General features: G+C 45.7%; 1 protein-coding gene across 1 annotated transcript in view; it reads right to left on the bottom strand.

The window, feature by feature from the left end:
• Window positions 1-1745: 1745 nt before the first annotated feature.
• Window positions 1746-18978, bottom strand: part of LOC124001573 (ryanodine receptor 3-like) — a 170997-nt gene continuing 153764 nt past the window's right edge. Inside the window, 28 exon segments of the mRNA XM_046308480.1 lie at window positions 1746-2813; window positions 2929-2980; window positions 3642-3742; window positions 3819-3883; window positions 4424-4580; window positions 4879-5013; window positions 5147-5293; window positions 5395-5455; window positions 5558-5685; window positions 5823-5865; window positions 6014-6144; window positions 6454-6654; window positions 6739-6825; window positions 7430-7607; window positions 8020-8078; window positions 8481-9793; window positions 10062-10143; window positions 10886-10990; window positions 11105-11233; window positions 11328-11416; window positions 11573-11653; window positions 12260-12277; window positions 15133-15206; window positions 15318-15394; window positions 15482-15561; window positions 18406-18505; window positions 18590-18643; window positions 18743-18794. Of these exon segments, the coding sequence (XP_046164436.1) occupies window positions 2718-2813; window positions 2929-2980; window positions 3642-3742; window positions 3819-3883; window positions 4424-4580; window positions 4879-5013; window positions 5147-5293; window positions 5395-5455; window positions 5558-5685; window positions 5823-5865; window positions 6014-6144; window positions 6454-6654; window positions 6739-6825; window positions 7430-7607; window positions 8020-8078; window positions 8481-9793; window positions 10062-10143; window positions 10886-10990; window positions 11105-11233; window positions 11328-11416; window positions 11573-11653; window positions 12260-12277; window positions 15133-15206; window positions 15318-15394; window positions 15482-15561; window positions 18406-18505; window positions 18590-18643; window positions 18743-18794 (3895 nt within the window). The 3' untranslated portion in view covers window positions 1746-2717.

Here is an 18978-nt window from a genome sequence, read left to right as displayed (position 1 = left end):
GGTGCGTGAGGTCACAGAGAATGGGGTAAAAAGTTGTGGGCTCAGCTCCTGTGGGTTGTGTTCTGCTGCTGGCTCATTGATCAGGCCATCAACGAAGTTACAGAGTGCTGCAGGATCGATTCCCAGCCATGCCAGCCGTAGCATCCATAGGCTATTCTTAGTTGCAAGTGGAGGTACTCTGAAATGGGCCGTGTAGCAGGTGCTTTTAATCTTCATGTTCTTGGTGTCATGTCGTGGTGGTGAAGGTGGGCGTGCGCTATCTGGGAAACAGCCAATGTTTCATGCGAGAGAAGGTTTTTATGAGGACAACGGTCTGTTATACACAATACATCCATTCTGCTGTGGACAGCATAGCCATAGCCAGTCATACTGTATGTCTCCAAGGTCTCCACATTCGATCAGTTAAGTAAATGGCTCTCTAAGGTTGACTCAGTTTAATTGAGTTTTCAGATTAGTAGCAGTGTGTAATTACAGAACTAATGCTTCCACCACAGAGAGGGAGATGATCCCCACTACCACAGCCCTGTTTTCACAACCATCACTTCACATACACACAACATCAACCACTGTTGGGATGTCAGACTGAGACAATTAAACACAAAAGGAGAGAAATGGAAAATTAACATTTAATGGGTATAATTTGTCTCCAGTACTTTAATAGCTTCAACATTATTTTAAATTAGCCAGAGTGGGTTCCTGCTGCTCTCATTATGTCTAATTATTGAAGATTGTTATAATTTCAGGGATTTTGAAATGGTAATTCGCTCTTTAGTAAGCTTCAGTCCATTCACCTAAAATGACTTAAAAACATGATCAGACATCAACATGTCAGAGGTGGTAAGGCTGGTTAGGGATGGCTGTGTGAGGTTAGAGGGATGCCAGGCTGCAGCCCAGTGTGGTACTGAGGTGGGAGGGACATAATACGAACTGACAGGTGGCAACGTGGGTAATATAGATAAAACTCCCAACGGCCAAGGCAGGGAGCCAGCCTGCTTATGTCCCGCATGCCACCTGCACCCTGCTACGACTGGACAGGTACTGACCAACACTACTCTGTAGCTACTAGCTAAAATCTAAAGCTAGGACTGATTATACTATCTTACTAATTAATAACAACGCTTAAAATACCTAATGTGGAGACTGAATGTGGTAAACCTTCAAGGCCACCCTAGCTAACACCTAACAGTCAGATCTAAGCTGTAACAGTCAGGTCTAAACTGTAGGCCATGTTGATGGGTAAAGGAGAGCCAGAGGCTCAGCGTCACATGTAGATTATTTTTTGGGAGGAAATTATGCAATGCTTTAAAAAACTCTAAATCCCCTGATATGAACTCAGAGTGACGTTGGGACATGATGTAGGGGTCAGTAGAGGACCAACTGGACAGTGAGATATGACACGCAAGCTTGTGTAAACTCTTAGAAAAAAGGTTCCAAAGGGGTTCTTTGGATGTCCCCATAGGAGAGCCCTTTTTGGATCCAGGTAGAGCCCTTTTTGGAAATGGTTCTACATGGAACCCAAAAGGTTTCTACTTGGAACCAAAATAGTTCTACATGGAACCAAAAAGGGTTCTTCAAATGGTTCCCTAATGGGGACAGCCAAAGAACCCTTTTAGGTTCTAGATAGCACTTTTTTTCTAAGAGTAGTTTGTACTGTAGGCTACATACTTTGTCCTTAACAATAGCAAAAAAAGTTTAATAAAATCCTTAAAGAAACACTGTGTGAAGAGACTTCATTTATTGCATTCATTTCTTTATTTTCCCTTCAGAAAAAATGCACGGTTCAGCAAAGTTACTACATACAAATGGCCATACAATAGCAATTTATCTTGTTGTTTTTGTTTCAAGGTGTTTAATCAATTCTGACGTGATATACTTAGACGTGTGTCATTTATACTCTTTGTACCATGTACGTTTGCAGTTAGGACGCTGCAGTTGGCAAAAAACTCAATACTGTTCATACTTTTTCAAATGAAAAACATAAGCCACAAACAAATGACTCCGAACAGCTATCCAGGAAAACTACTGCACTTCCATCTCAGAAAGAAAAACACATGGTTTTGCATAGCTGTGTCGTAATGTAGATAAGGCACTTCATCAGTACTTGATTCAGGCATTTCATCATATAATAAACCGTTCACCTTGTCAAGTCCTCGATATTCAATACTTCATCTCTGCAAGCACGAGACTGTAACAACATCTTAAAAACCTTCTTATATCACATTGGCTCTCTGTATAAATCTGTTCCCCCTATCTTTTGGCATAAGTGTCATTTTCATCATTCTTGAAATATTGAAGTAGTCTTCTTGTGCATATTCGTACGGGCCCAGACTCACACGTTGTCCCATAACCCCACACAACCCAGTGTTTCTCAAAAAGACAAACATTTGTGCAATGGTTTGGGGTTATGTGGAGGAAAAGGCAACACCTTGTCAAAAAACAATGAAAAAATAGTACCAAACTGAAATCAAATGTCTGGGCAGGTTGTGGTAAAATCACTCTCTGTACCAAAGGTAACATGTAGAAGTACATTTGATGTTGATGTGAAAATGGTTATTCCGCCATATGAAAGATAGCATCTCCCCTCTCCTCTAGTCAGTCTCTCAGATTTCAAGGAGGCAATAGGCGGTGAATGGTTATCAACCATCCTCAGCTGTTAAGAGGAAGTGGGAGTGGATCTGGAGCAGCTCTCTGTAGGACTGCAATCCTGTCTGTCAGGACTATCCAAGCTGATCCTCATACTGCTTTCTGAAACAGTCTCCAGCGGGGAAAAAGTCCCATTGCCTCTCCTGGTACATCTTCCACACGTATGACTCCTAGAGGAAGCAGGCAGACAAACAGACGGGTCAATATATAGTAACCTTTGGTTCCTGAAATGACAAGCAACATTTTCTTAGGACTAAGGGGACAAAAGGGTGACAAGCTCCATACCTGGCCAGTGTGTTCTGTCTCATCTTTGTTGATGAGGTACATCAGGAAAAACCTGTCAAGCAAAATGGCGAGACATGAAAATGACCCCTTATCCACGGTCATGGTTCACTAGTATCATTCAACATTCAAAGAGCAACTGACCTTTTCAGAACTACAAATAGATATAGCAGGAGGGAATAAAAGATTCATTCAAGCATAATGTTAGAGTTCTTGATGATCTTATCAATCATCCACGTGTCCTATCCTCAAGCATAGAGCAGCAATCAGATTACTGAGTCTGTCCACGACTGTTAACCAAATCAAAATGTGCGATGCATAAGAGAATATCACACAACTATTTTCCAACCAACTTAAAAGCATGAGCTAATGAGGATAGAGTCATAGCATCCTCCAGCTGACTGAGCAGGCAGATTAAGGCCACATGGCTTCCTATTGTCCAGCTAACTCACACAGATAAACAATAGATGAGCATTGAGCTCCTAGAGGGGGAAAGGGTGCTGCCATTATGAGGCACTGCAGGTATTTTTAACTTTGGCACAGATACCAGATACCATCTACTGTTGTGTAAAAGCCATCAATCAGGTGACTTAATAGTAAATAAATATAAAGATGCAGGAAGACAAAAGACATGTGGGCTAATTGATACTTTAGATGAAAAAGTCTAGCTTTAAAGTGCTGGGTTACATCCAGTCTAGATACAGAGGGATACTCACAGGTAGTTGGCCAAGTTGTGCTCTTGTAAGGTGTGTGTTTCAAAGCCGTGAGGCGTCGTGTCAAAGTAGTCATTGCCGATGCCACAGATGAAACATTTGGTCTGAGGAGAAAAAAGATCATATATTCCAAAATTGTCCTCTGCTGACCTGTACTACAGATGCAAACCAGTCTCTCACCTCCATATCCTCTTTCACTTGCTCCTGTTGGTCTCTCAGCTCTCCAAAAGCATCAATGATCAGACCTGCAGCCACAACAACCAACAGTGAACATGTTTCTTCATGGACATGGCAATTTAATACAATTCTTCTTCCCCCGGCTTTTGCATTGCAGTGTAAACTACTTCATGGTTGAACAGCTTTTGACAACAGGAAGCAGCATTACTCTGTATTAAGGTACAGGTTACATCTGTATCTGTGTGTGTTCTGGTGAATGACTGTGAGGCGAGTTGACAGTTTCAGTGTGTCTGTGGGAGAGGCATGAGGCTGACTGATTGTCTCGGTCTGAGGTGGAAGAACCATTGGACAGTTTGATACTGTCTGACTGTGAGAGAAACATTACTGTGTAGGAGGGAGTTTGTCAGTCTGTCTGCTATCAGGGCCCGGTAGAGACAGACAGACGTACATAGCTGCACAGCCCTTTACACAGCCCCTTTCTGCCCACAGGGACCAGGGTGACTTTGACACCAGGGAGCCAGAGTGACTTTGACCCTGCTTGGTCTCACCCTGGTCCCCGCGTTGTCTCTGAAACTGCCCTCTGTGAGCCAGACCAGTACAGTATGTACCCTGGATGATAGCCAGCAGGATGACAATGACGAAGAAGAAGAAGGTGATGTCGAATAGGATGCGGTAGAGCTCGTAGGGGTCGCCCGCAGGGTCTTCTATCTCGTCTCCGATGCCACCCCCTGCCCTCACACCAACATACATGTGGAACAGGTAGCACTGATGGAGGGGAGAGAGACAGAAAGAACAGATAGAAGGTAAGAGAGAGGGGGAGGGAGAGAGAGAGAGAGAGAGAGAGAGAGAGAGAGAGAGAGAGAGAGAGAGAGAGAGAGATAGTTGGAAATGGAATAGGGTTGGAATTAGAATAGGACCACTCAAAAGGCCCCAAACAGGATGGTTAGGCCTTAGTTAAAATATTGTTGAGAACTGGGCTGATGTTTTATAAATTATTTTATTTGTTTTTTAATAGTGTGGCCTCTACATTATGATTTTAGTCCAAAACAATCCAGGAACTCACAGTCATCATGTCGTCACACTTCATATCCGGCTGGTTCTCATCCTCACTCTTGTTGTAAAACTTGCGGAAGAAGTTGAAGGCCACCACAGTGTACAGATACACCACCACCGCCAGTAGACCTACAGTCAGAACCAGCTGACACATAGAGAATACTTCAGGTTACTACCACGATGATATACTTTAGCTCTATGGTTAATACCAGAGTAGAACTAGAGCTCTAACTCAACACTGACCCCTGCTGCCTGGTGGTCAAACGGCATCCACCCACCTGTTTGCCATTGTGGGTGACTGAGGACAGGATGGTCCGGAGGGTCTTGAAGCCCATGGCGATGTCTAGCAGATGGGCAGCGAAGAAGAAGTTGTTGTAGTGACCCAGGATGGACATGGTGGTGTACCACACCAGGTACAGGAACGACTGTAGGGACACACAACAAAGAAACAGATCAGACAGATCAAGTCAATAATGTGTTGTTATCATATACCAAATGATGTTCATTGTAAATGTAGGACACTCACATTGTCTGTAAACACCACACCCATTTTCCAGCATTGATACTTGGTGTCGACAGAGCTCAACCTGTCCAAAGAGGTGGAATGATGTGAATGGTATTGTTTTTGACTTCACTCTGTGTATGCTAACCCGATAACTCTATTATAGGTCACTCTCCCAGGGTCTCACCAGGACACCAGCGATGCCTCCTTCACCACTGTCTCCTCTGTGGGGTTGAAGTCCAGAGCACTCTTGTCCAGCCCCAGCAGCTCTGCTATCCTCTCTGCTCCATACAGATCTCCATACTTATTGATCACCTAACAGCAGCAGGCCAGGATAACAAGGAGAAACTAACAGTAAATAGTAGTAATAGTATGTGCATGAGCAAGTGGTATTGATCTGGTGAATATAAATTACAAGCCCAACAAGAATGAATTAAATACTGTCCACTTACCTTGCGTTTCACAAACTTGTCCCAGTAGTTATTAGGGAAGGAACTATACAACAGAGGATAGAATTATCACATGAAGGATTTACATGAGAGGAAGTTACAAGCAAAATCCCTGGTGTAGACAATCAGTCCACAATCTGAATACTACAATCAAATACCAAAGTGATGATTCTAGTTTGTTCTGTTTGACTCACGGGGTGTTGATGACGAGGCGGTCCCACTGCCCTTTGATGTCATCGTCTGACGGCTGCTCTGTGATGTAGAGGCCGTCAAACTCCAGCTTCCTGGCGATCTCCTTCTCTCTCTTGAACACCGTCAGAGGCACCTTGGGGACACAGACAGAGAGATGGAACATTAGATCACAGCTCCACAGGGCACTGTCTGGATATAATACCATTACACTCCGATGATTACTTCACCAAATACACCTTCAGAAAAAGGGTTGATATGTATTGGTGGTAAATTAGTTCCCATATCACAATATAAAGGATTTTGACCACTTCGAAAAGTGTGATATCTAAGTTTGAATTACTAGTCCATTATAATGATGGTTAATACATCCTCTTGGGATACTATAAAGGTGTCGGTGTCGATGAGTTAGTTATCTGTATGTGTGTGTGTTCACAAAATGTACCTTCAGGTAGTAGTATCCCACCACACACAGGAAAGAGATGACTGTGTGTAGTATGGCCAGGAAGCGCAGTGTAGGTGCCATGTAGCCGGTGCTCTCCTGCAGGACAAAATACTCCATCCCACCTTCATCCTCCTCTTCATCAGTACCTCCACCACCGTTCCAAGGGTCTGGATCATCGTCATCCCCATCATCGCCAGTCACCTGACACAACAAACACCCAGTTTATATCCATGGCAGTTCAACAGCAACACTGTGCTCTATTTGATTAGATAGGGTTTGACTTACTTTGTAGAAGAGCAGAATAAAGTTGATGGCGAAAGCAACGAACAACGCTAAGAAACGCAGGTTGTAGAAGTTTCTGGCCAGATAGTTCTGCAAAACACACATGTATACACTGAGTTGCCCTCAGAAAAGCCTCAATTTGTTGGGAATGAACTCTACAAGGTGTCGAAAGCGTTGCACAGGGATGCTGGCCCATGTTAACTCCAATGCTTCCCACAGTTGTGTCAAGTTGGCTGGATGTCCTTTGGGTGGTGGACTATCCTTGAAACACACAGGAAACTGTTGAGTGTGAAAAACCAAGCAGCGTTGCAGTTCTTGACTCAAACTGGTGCGCCTGGCATCTACTACAATACCCCGTTCAAAGGCACTTATAAATATTTTGTCTTGCGCATTCACCCTCCGAATGGCAGAAATACATTATCCATGTCTCAATTGTATCAAGGCTTATAAATAATGATTTAACCTGTCTCCTACCCTTCATTTACACTGATTGAAGTGGATTTAACAGATTACATTATTAAGGGATTATATCTTTCAGCAGGATTCACCTGGTCAGTCTATGTCATGGAAAGAGTTCCTAATGTTTTGTACACTCACTGTATAGTACTCATACATTTGTGTCATATGCAACAAGACAAACATGAATGTACTGTTGTGATTTACAGGGCTCAACAAAATGGGTGAGTGTGCTCACCAACATCTTGGTCTGGTAGATCTCCAGGCCAGAGAAGAATCTGGCCATGAAGGCCTCTGGGGGCTCTTTCTTTAGTCCCGGTCTCTTCTTGGGGGCCTTCTTCTCCTCTTCTGGTGGGGACTCAGGCGGAGTCTCCTCTTTGGCTTCGTCCCTGTCTTTCTTCTCCTCGTCTTCTGGGCTGCAGTTACAAACACACACCCCGTGGGTTTACACAGACACACAGACAGACAGACAGACAGACAGACAGACAGACAGACAGACAGACAGACAGACAGACAGACAGACAGACAGACAGACAGACAGACAGACAGACAGACAGACAGACAGACAGACAGACAGACAGACAGACAGACAGACAGACAGACAGACAGACAGACAGACAGACAGACAGACAGACAGACAGACAGACAGACAGACAGACAGACAGACAGACAGACAGACAGACAAGCACCCTCAACAAATCAGTTCAGTTTCCACCAGGAGCAAAACAAATGATGATAGGGCTGAGCCTGGTAGGGAATATTGTGTCCACACTGGGAATCAAATCAGGTGCAATCACATCACATCAAGGACTTTATGAGGTCACTTACTCTGCCTTCTCTGGCTTGGCTTTGTGATCTCCATTGGCAGGCTCTATAGTAGAAGCCTCCTTCAAGAAACACATGGAATGTGGTTAAACTACACTCTTACAAAAAAAGGTTCCAAAAACATTATTCTGCTGTCCCCATAGGAAAACCTTTTTGGTTCCAAGTAGAACCCTTTTGGGTTTCATGTAGAAAAGGTTATATATGGAACCTAAAAAGGTTCTACCTGCAACCAAAAGGGTTCTACCTGGAACCAAAAAGGGTTATTCGAAAGGTTATCCTATGGGGACAGCCCAAAGAACCCTTTAAGGTTCTAAATAACACTTTTTTCTAAGAGGGTACAGCTCATTTTTGCACCTAATCATTATGTGACATATACATTACAGAGGCCTGACCTTACACAGATAACCATTACTCTTTTTCTAAGACTAAACATGTGTGATTTCTGAGGAGATCCAGGTACAGACCTTGGCTTTCTTCTGTTTGACGGCAGTGGCTAAAGAGGGGGCGTCAACCCCCACCACTTCCCCCATGTCCCCCAGACCTGGCTCGGCTGCGTGCTTGCCCCCCTGGCTCTTGGTTTGAATGTTGAGCAGCTCAGCCATCAGGTCGGCCTCTGCCTTGTCCACTTGGGCCATCTGGACCATCTCTGCAACCGACGATGCCTCGCTCGCCTCCATCTTCTCTGCCTCCAGCACGTCGCCATGGATACCAAACTGTGTGGGGTCAGGCATGTTCCCCAGGATGTCTGTAACCTTCATGTTCTTTGCCCCTTCCACCAGGCCCCCACCAAACATGGAGGACCACAAGATGTGGAAGAAGCCCCACACCAGGTTGTAGAGGAAGCGGAAGAGGCCCGTGATTATCTTCCAGAAGAAGGAGAATAACCCTCGAACCATCTCCCTCACACTCATCTTCCTGAAATTCCTGTACTGCCGCCTCATGCTCTTGAAGGTGAGCAGCTGGCGGAAGCTGGACAGGTTCTTCCTCATGGAGACACAGGAGTTTGTGAAGGCTGAGTGAGACTCAATCATGCTCTCCTCCTCTTCCTCCTCCCCTTCCTCCTCCACACTCTGGCTGTCTTCCTCATCCTCCTCGAGACGCTCCACTGAGTCAGGCTCAGAGATCTGGGAGGCCAGTTGCATCTCAAAGATGGTGTCCTCACAGAAGTTGACAAACAGCTCCATCTTCTCGCTTTCCCCGCCCTCGTTGACCACGTCAAAGATGAACTGTCTCTTGGACTCTTTGACCTGGGGTTTCTCCCACTGCGTACGACTGGACTCACTGATCTCAAAGTAGACCCTCTCGATGCGCTTGGCCCCGCCCATGATCTCGATGCGGCCCAGGTAGGGCTCGAAGTAGTTGATTACGCTCTCAGCCAGGTCCAGGAAGGTGGCTAGACGGGCGTCGTGAGGCATGTGTTCTGATAGGTTGGTGAGCAGGACCGCCACGTTAAAACCAATGTCCTTGGCCGGTTCATGAAAACGTTCAACAAACTCCTCGTAGTTGAACATGTCGTTTTCGTCAGCCTCGACGCAGGAGAGCAGGAACTCAATCTCTGACTGGGAGTACTGCTTCTGGTTCTCCATGGACTTCTGGAACTCCTTCTTGGAGATCACTCCCTTGCTGTCCGGGTCGTACTCCTTGAAGTTGTCCGAGGAGGTCAGGTCTTTGAGTTTGAGGAACATGTCGAAGAACTTGAGGATCATCTCTACATTGCTGGAGGACTCCACCAGGGTGTCCACCATCTGTTTGCCAATGGTTCCGTTGACAACATTACCTGTAGGAGGGTAGCGAGGGTTACTAAAGTTTAGGACATACAATACAAAGTACACAGTAACCATAACACAATCTGCTTATTTTATTGTCAAGGTAGATCGTCTAGATGTTTGATACCATGCAAAATCAGTTCAAGCAAATAAATGTGTTTACAGTTTAGGGATAAAGGATCAAATGGTTAGTAGCTAACTCTGTTCTATCAGTGTCATCTGATAGCCACATTGTGTTCCATGATGAGTCACGACTGAGATAAAAAGGTGTAATAGAACCTTCCAGAAGGGAGAGCATCATCACAATCATGTCCTTCTGCAGGTCCAGCAGCTCCTTCAATAAGTCAATCTGACTTGAGTCCTGGGGGGACAGGAAACAAAAGCAACTTTGAGACACATTTTGCACCCAATCAAGGTTAGTGCTGCTCTGTCAGGGGCCAGTCCATTGCTAATATCCCAGAGCGCCATTTGGATAGATCAAGGCCCTCTGCGAGCACTGGGACCCGCTACTGTAGGATTCGCTAGGCCCCAACCATCCATCAGCACATGGCCTAATGTCATTCTGCTGGGCCAGAGCAGATGGCTGGGAGGGGATGACTCGTTTTGGGCCTCCCCAGCATGCAATAAATCTGAGGAGGGACTTTGATTAGCTTAATCAAAGCTCACCCGGCAGCCCTGTCAATCTGGTCACTTGCAAACAGCCCTGCCCCTCCGGATAACCCTGAGATAAGCCGAGGCAGTCTAACGGTCCGAGAGGTTTCATTCTGATCCCACCTGGGTTATTGGCTACAAAGCACATCCAAGGTGTCTTGCTGTGGGAGTGATGGATCACATAGCCTTCATAACATTTCAAATGAAGGCAGGGAGAAAAGCCTGTCACCAAGGCATGCTGCAGAGAACATCCCTGAACTAAGAGGGACCTCTTGTGGCAACAGCTGATTGGTAAGAAAGTCAGGATGTGAACTCTCCATCCGCATACAGTTTGATGTTGTATCACACTAACCAGATGCTATTCAGTTTCATATCTGAATTGATAGATCTAATATTGAGCCACTGGTTGACAAGGAGTGAGTTGATTAGAAAATGGTCCTTAGTTGTATTACCTGTGAGAGCTTCATCTGCATATTGGCAAACACATGCAAGAAGCCCACCACTGCATCCCATAGCCTGCTGTGGGCCAGACTCTGCTGGTTCCCAATACACGGGCCCTGGGGACACACAGAGAAGATATCACTATAGTCAGGACGATAACCATGATTAACCATACAACGCATTCCTGTCCGTGAAGGTTAGTTTCTTCCAACCCAAGAGGCTTGTGTTACCTGTATGTACTCAGTGAGGGAGTTGAAGATCTGCTTGGCCACAGCCAGGGCTTTGGAGAAGTTCCGCTGGCCAGCCTCATCCATGATGTCTTTCCCAGAGTAGTACCAGTAGAAATCACTGATGGATTCCTAATATTGGATAAATCAACATGTAACACAGGACAATATAAACAGACGCTACACATAAAGCATATAGGGAGTGAGGGCGGGGATAGTATTTTACCTGCAGACGGAGCAGGTAGTCCACAGTGCTGATGATGATATTTACTGTGGTTGTGTTCCCTGTCTGAGTCCGCAGGAAGTTTTGGAAGTCTGAAGAAAGGGAAAGGGGGTCAAATGGAAAAAAGAGGATCCCTTCCAGCAGTGTACGGTAATGATATATATTGAACATTGTCACAAGTAGGCTACAGTAGGTAAACTAAGGCGTGTTATTGACGTAAGGTGTTCTGTGTAAAGTGTTAGACATACCGTTGTTGTGTCCCTCGCAGAGCAATTGCAGAAACCTAAACAGATCCTTAGTGAACTCATCGTTCTGCAGTACCTTGGAACCTGGAAACAGGAGATGAGATTGACGACTGTCCCCTTTGGGTAGGAGGGGGCTAGAAACCAGATGACCCCCCCCCCAGCTTGATCTAACACAAGCTTACACCATGGCCAGCAAAACTTTCACTTCCCTACAAAGCTGCTGTATAGTCCTCTAGCTCCTAGACTAGGATATTTTGTCATGGAAGTCTTATGCTCTCTATGAGACATTCATATCACTTTGACTTGATATACATACTGGACAGAGGTGAGGGATAATAGGAATAAAAGTGAGCTTTGTTGCTCGGTCCTTCAGATACAAGCAAAGCTTTGGACATTTTATTCTTATTACTAATTTACTTTATCAATTCATATTGGTTAGTAATATCAATATAAAAAAGAAATAAAAGTTTCCACACACAACAAGCAGACAAGCAGTAACTTTGTATAGGAGAGAGAGGTAAGAGTTATTTGGGTCTAAAGCTATATGGCTTATTGAGCATGCATGTGTTCCTTCAGATCAGAGCAGTAGGTTATTATCACATTCCAGACTGAGGGGAGGGGGAAGAGGTGGGAACTGGACGAAGAGCAATCAGGATGGCGAAATGAGTAGAATCTAAACCGTGTATTTACCCCGCTCACTCACGTTGACTGCGACCGATGAGTTCAAAAATGATAAGAAGAAACAAACAAACAAAAAAAGCAGACATAAGCAAAGGAGAAGACATTGAGTTTCAATAAGAAGGAAGGAAGAAGAAGAAGAGATAGATCGACATCATTTTAGGCGTTGGACATACAGTAGACATGCGGTTAAGAGTCTCGGGTAGGTAGGTCTACAGGTTCTGCTGCACAGTTTGCCAGGACAGGTGTTAGACGGGGAGTGAGAATCACTACAGTACTGCAGTCACCATCACATATGCCTGGTTTACATGAGATGGGAACGAGCTGGAGTATGTATGAGAACATAGACATTTACTGTATGCGCTCCATTAGATCCAACAGCTTCTATGGTGGGTGATTTACATTGTGTATAGATCTGTTGTTTTGGAGTTTTTTTTATCTTGTTGACAGACAGTATTCAGACATCACGTGACTGAGGAACATACAGTAGCACAGGTTTACCTGCCCAATGAACACAGACACAATGGGCCAGTTCATTTGGCATGGCCCGGTGCCCCGGGTGGTGGAGATTTCACTTAAGGACCAATGGAATGGTGTAAAATGTGCAATCTCTGCCTACCCGGGGAACCGGGCCATGCAAAACGAACTCGTCCAGTGACATATGTGACATGGAGATGAGCTTTTCCATCACAAACAAAAGAGCGAATGTGGCACGCTAATTCTGTATCATGTGGCTGTAATAGCCCTATCACAGGCCTTCAAACACAACAAAAAGACCTGGGCCAATCATTAGCGGGTGGGTTGGACATTGGCTGACCAATCATAATGGCAAGGGGTGTATCCTTATGGATTGCTGTTATTGCTTGTGCATACGGTTGTAGGAATTACAAGCCTCCACATGCAGTTCTGACATAACATAACCTTCGTCACTATGGAGTAGGGTACAGTAAATCTTTATTAATGAATTCCGTTTCTCAACGGGCAGATTCAGAAAGGACAACAAGGTGTTAATAGGAACACATTGACCACTGGCTGTAGTACAAGCAGTAAGAGCAAACCACAAATAATCACATTAGTGGAATAATGTAATTTGAGACTGGTTTGGTCTGTGAGCATTGATTGGTTGGAGATCAGAAGACAGGTGAATTGTGACCCTGTGGCTGGGTGGGAGGAAGGGGGCGGGTCAGATGAAATTAACATGGAGTAACATGTAAATCAACATTACCTACTTAACATTTAGATGTTATACTTGTGTAGGGTTTTAGACACTTAAGAAATGTGTATGGAGCATCATGGGTCAGCATTTGGCAAGAGCACCAAGTGGACTTGACTCTCAAAAGTAAGAAAATAAATTGTCATCTTAAAATCAAACAAATCTACAATTACTTTCCTATAACACTAAACATTTCTAAGATATGCATGCATTTCTGTGTGTTGACAGGAGAGAGAGAGGTTACAGTGCATATGGCTGTCTGAGGTAGTGTTGACAGGAGAGAGAGAGGTTACAGTGCATATGTCTGTCTGAGGTAGTGTTGACAAGAGAGAGAGAGTTTACAGTGCACATGTCTGTCTGAGGTAGTGTTGACAGGAGAGAGAGAGATTACAGTGCATATGTCTGTCTGAGGTAGTGTTGACAGGAGAGAGAGAGGTTACAGTGCATATGTCTGTCTGAGGTAGTGTTGACAGGAGAGAGAGAGTTTACAGTGCACATGTCTGTCTGAGGTAGTGTTGACAGGAGAGAGAGAGTTTACAGTGCATGTGTCTGTCTGAGGTAGTGTTGACAGGAGAGAGAGGTTACAGTGCACATGTCTGTCTGAGGTAGTGTTGACAGGAGAGAGTTTACAGTGCACATGTCTGTCTGAGGTAGTGTTGACAGGAGAGAGAGAGGTTACAGTGCATATGTCTGTCTGAGGTAGTGTTGACAGGAGAGAGAGAGTTTACAGTGCACATGTCTGTCTGAGGTAGTGTTGACAGGAGAGAGAGAGGTTACAGTGCATATGTCTGTCTGAGGTAGTGTTGACAGGAGAGAGAGAGTTTACAGTGCACATGTCTGTCTGAGGTAGTGTTGACAGGAGAGAGAGAGTTTACAGTGCATATGTCTGTCTGAGGTAGTGTTGACAGGAGAGAGAGAGGTTACAGTGCATATGTCTGTCTGAGGTAGTGTTGACAGGAGAGAGAGAGTTTACAGTGCATATGTCTGTCTGAGGTAGTGTTGACAGGAGAGAGAGAGAGAGGTTACAGTGCACATGTCTGTCTGAGGTAGTGTTGACAGGAGAGAGAGAGGTTACAGTGCATATGTCTGTCTGAGGTAGTGTTGACAGGAGAGAGAGAGTTTACAGTGCATATGTCTGTCTGAGGTAGTGTTGACAGGAGAGAGAGAGGTTACAGTGCATATGGCTGTCTGAGGTAGTGTTGACAGGAGAGAGAGAGGTTACAGTGCATATGGCTGTCTGAGGTAGTGTTGACAGGAGAGAGAGAGAGGTTACAGTGCATATGGCTGTCTGAGGTAGTGTTGACAGGAGAGAGAGGTTACAGTGCATATGGCTGTCTGAGGTAGTGTTGACAGGAGAGAGAGAGGTTACAGTGCATATGCCTGTCTGAGGTAGTGTTGACAGGAGAGAGAGAGGTTACAGTGCATATGTCTGTCTGAGGTAGTGTTGACAGGAGAGAGAGAGATTACAGTGCATATGTCTGTCTGAGGTAGTGTTGACAGGAGAGAGAGAGGTTACAGTGCATATGGCTGTCTGAGGTAGTGTTGACAGGAGAGAGAGGTTACAGTGCATATGGCTGTCTGAGGTAGTGTTGACAGGAGAGAGGGAGGTTATAGTGCACATGTCTGTCTGAGGTAGTACACTGTTTCCCCTTGTTTATCTCTCCTCACTTACTTGATCCTTCCTCAGTCACCATCCCAAGACCTTCTGCTTTGTTTTGCCTTTCGAATGCATTCAAGTCCAGGACACTAATGAAGTTCAAAGAAAGAGACCCAACATCATTTTCAACACGTACGGTTTTGCTTGGCTTGAATGTCAAACCGTCAATGATTTGTTTGTGTATTGTGAGATCATTTTACCTGCAAGACTGCATGAGTCCTGATAAACTCTTGAAAAAGCCAGCATCTCTTTTTTCCTTCAGATAGTCAAGCATTTTCTACAAAAAGGAAATACACAATAACATTTGAGCTGCACTGTACATACTGAAAAAATGTATATGGATTCCATAAATATTCTAATATACCTGCTGAACCAGTATGTTGCCCCCGTTGAGTATAGAGATGCCCAGCTTCAAGGTAAAGGTCACCATGGGCCCAAGTGAACCTGAAGAGGACAATCAGTAATCACATTATTTGTGTGTGTGTGTGTGTGTGTTTGTCTTTGTAATAGTGTTCCCCTGTACTTTATTTATATATATATTTTTTTAGGTGGTAGATCAGCTTTAATATTGCAGATAGATTGCACCTTCCATCAATGTAAGTGTCTGCATCATTTCCAGTCCCCCATATATTTATTTGTAATTATTATTTATTATTTTCACCCTAACCCTACCACCCCTCCCCTAATTGGAGTAAACTAATGGAAAACAACACTTAGGCTTCTACTTCCAGCTTATACATACTGTCACGCCCTGACCTTAGTAATCTTTGTTTTCTTTAATATTTTGGTTAGTGTGTAGCGGGTGTGACGAGGGTGATATGTGTTTTTTTCCTGTCTAGGGTTTTTGTATGTTTATGGGGTTATTTCTAGGTGTTTTTACGTCTAATTCTAGTTTTTTTGATGTCTATGGTTGCCTAGATTGGTTCTCAATCAGAGGCAGCTGTATATCGTTGTCTCTGATTGGGGACCATATTTAGGTAGCCATATTCCTTGGGTATTTCGTGGGTTATTGTCTATGGGTAGTTGCATGTCAGAACTAGTTGTTTATAGCGTCACCTTCATTTTGTTTGGTTAATTTGTTTAAGTGTTCTTTGTGGTTTTCGTTAATAAAAGAAGAATGTATTCAAATCACGCTGCACCTTGGTCTCATCGTTACAACGAACGTGACAGAATAACCCACCAAACAAGGACCAAGCAGCGTGAAAAGGAGGAGCAGCGTATGATGGAGCAGACAGCATGGACATGGGACGAATTACTGGATGGTAAAGGATCCTGGACGTGGGAGGAGATACTGGCAGGAGAGGATCGCCTACCATGGAGGCAGGTGGAGATGGAACGGCGACGACATGTGGGTACACGACTAGCACGGAAGCCCGAGAGGGCACACGAGGAGATTGGCTGAGTCAGGTAGGAGACCTGAGCCAACTCCTCGTGCTTACCGTGGGGAGCGTGTAACTGGGTCAGGCACCGTGTTATGCAGTGTTATGCTGGAGACCAGAGGCTCAGCGCTCCTGGTCTCCAGTATACCTCCTTGGACCAGGATGTCCTGCGCCGGCTCTGCGTACTGTGGCTCCGGTGATTCTGCACAGCCCAGTGCGTCCTGTGCCAGTGCCCTGCATTTGCAGGGCGAAAATAAACATCCAGCCAGGACGGGTTGTGTCAGCTCTACACTCTAGACCTCCAGTACACCTCCACAGTCCGGTACGTCCTGTGCCTGCTCCCCTCACTCGCCTTGATGTGTGTGTCACCAGCCCAGTACCACCAGTGCCAACACCACGTGCCAGGCTTCCTGTGCGCCTCCAGAGCCCTGTACATCCTCTTCCTCCTCCCCGCACTCGCCCTGAGGTGTGTGACACCAGCCCAGTACCACCAGTGCCGGCACCATGCACCAGGCCTATAGTGCGCCTCGGCAGTCCAGTACGCCCTGTTCCTCCATACCGCACTCGCCATGATGTAAGTGTCCCCAGCTCAGGAGTCACCAGTGCAGAGCGTCCGGCGACAGTCCAGAGCATCCGGCGACAGTACCCAGTCCAGAGCGTCCGGGCGACAGTACCCAGTCCAGAGCGTCCGGCGACAGTACCCAGTCCAGAGCGTCCGGCGACAGTACCCAGTCCAGAGCGTCCGGCGACAGTACCCAGTCCAGAGCGTCCGGCGACAGTACCCAGTCCAGAGCGTCCGGCGACAGTACCCAGTCCAGAGCGTCCAGCGACAGTACCCAGTCCAGAGCGTCCCGGCGTACCCAGTCCACCCAGTACCCAGTCCAGAGCGTCCAGAGCCGGCGACAGTACCCAGTCCAGAGCGTCCGGCGACAGTACCCAGTCCAGAGCGACCGGCGACAGTACCCAGTCCAGAGCGTCCGGCGACAGTACCCAGTCCAGAGCGACCGGCGACAGTACCCAGTCCAGAGCGAGCGGCGACAGTATCCAGTCCAGATCGTCCGGCGACAGTTCACAGACCGGAACCTCCAACGAATGGCCACAGACCGGAACCTCCTGCGACGGGCCACAGACCGGAACCTCCAGCGACGGGCCACGGACCGGAACTTCCCGCGATGGGCCACAGCCCGGAACCTCCAGCGACGGGCCACAGCCCGGGGTCTTCAGCGACGATCCCCAGGCCGGGGTCCCCATCGAGGTTCCCCAGCCCTCAGTGTAAAGAAGGGGGGCGGCGTCCAGAACCAAGGTTAAATGCCCACCCAGACCCTCCCATATATGTTTAGGTTTGTGGTCGGGAGTCTGCACCTTTGGGGGGGGGTACTGGTGGCTCCCTGAACTTTAGTATTCTTTGTTTTCTTTACTATTTTGGTTAGGTCAGGGTGTGACGAGGGTGATGTGTTTTTGTCCTGTCTAGGGTTTTTGTATGTTTATGGGGTTATATATAGTCTAGGTGTTTTTATGTCTATTGTTGTTGGTTCTCAATCAGAGGCAGCTGTTTATCATTGTCTCTGATTGGGGACCATATTTAGGTAGCCATATTCCTCGGGTATTTTGTGGGTTATTGTCTATGTGTAGTTGCATGTCAGCACTAGTTGTTTTCATAGCTTCACGTTCGTTTGTTGTTTTTGGTTAGTTTGTTGAAGTGTTCTTCGTGTCTTTCGCTAATAAAAGAAGAATGTATTCTAATCATGCTGCACCTTGGTCTCATCGTTACAACGAACGTGACACATACTACATACATTTGACAAACACAGTATATTTTACAATAGTTATCTTTGTATGTTTTTAGTCCCATCCTTCAGCTACCCTCAACCATTCCCATCTTATCTCTGAACACCAGAACACCCTGTACCTTTGCTGGCACTGATCATCTGTAACACCATCTCAGCAGCTCCTCTGTCATGCAGTCTGGCCTGCTGGTACAGAGTCTTCTGTTTCTCCATCTCTTTTTCCTATCAGGTCAACAAACAAACAGCTCCTTACAAAACCATTTGAGACTAGTCAAATCTAAAACCCCGATGGGAGATCCAAAACACCTCAAACGTTTTCTCTTTTCCTTCATCTTCCTCTTCTTCATCTTCTGCACAACTCTACAGAAGACAAGCGAGAGCTTTGTTAGCCAGGTCTCTGTTGACCTCTACATGACACTAAAGATATGCATCCAATAACAAATCAGCTAGGCTTTGTACCTTTGCCATCATGTCTGCATATGCAATATACAAAGGATCCTCTTCCAAAGAACTGAATGAAAAAGCAGGATAAACGTATGTGAATAAACCCTGCATAACTCCATAATAAACAAGTATCTCAGGTGCATGACTAAGAACAAATGGGACACAATTACTTGTGCCCGAGTGCTTCTCCTTGCGTGGGGAGAAATGCTGCAGTGATTTAGTTTAATGTGCCAGTTTATTAGCCAAGGGAT

Source organism: Oncorhynchus gorbuscha, linkage group LG17 (genome assembly GCF_021184085.1).
Source record: "Oncorhynchus gorbuscha isolate QuinsamMale2020 ecotype Even-year linkage group LG17, OgorEven_v1.0, whole genome shotgun sequence".
In the NCBI taxonomy this organism is placed as follows: domain Eukaryota; kingdom Metazoa; phylum Chordata; class Actinopteri; order Salmoniformes; family Salmonidae; genus Oncorhynchus; species Oncorhynchus gorbuscha.
This window is presented reverse-complemented; position numbering and strand designations above follow the sequence as displayed.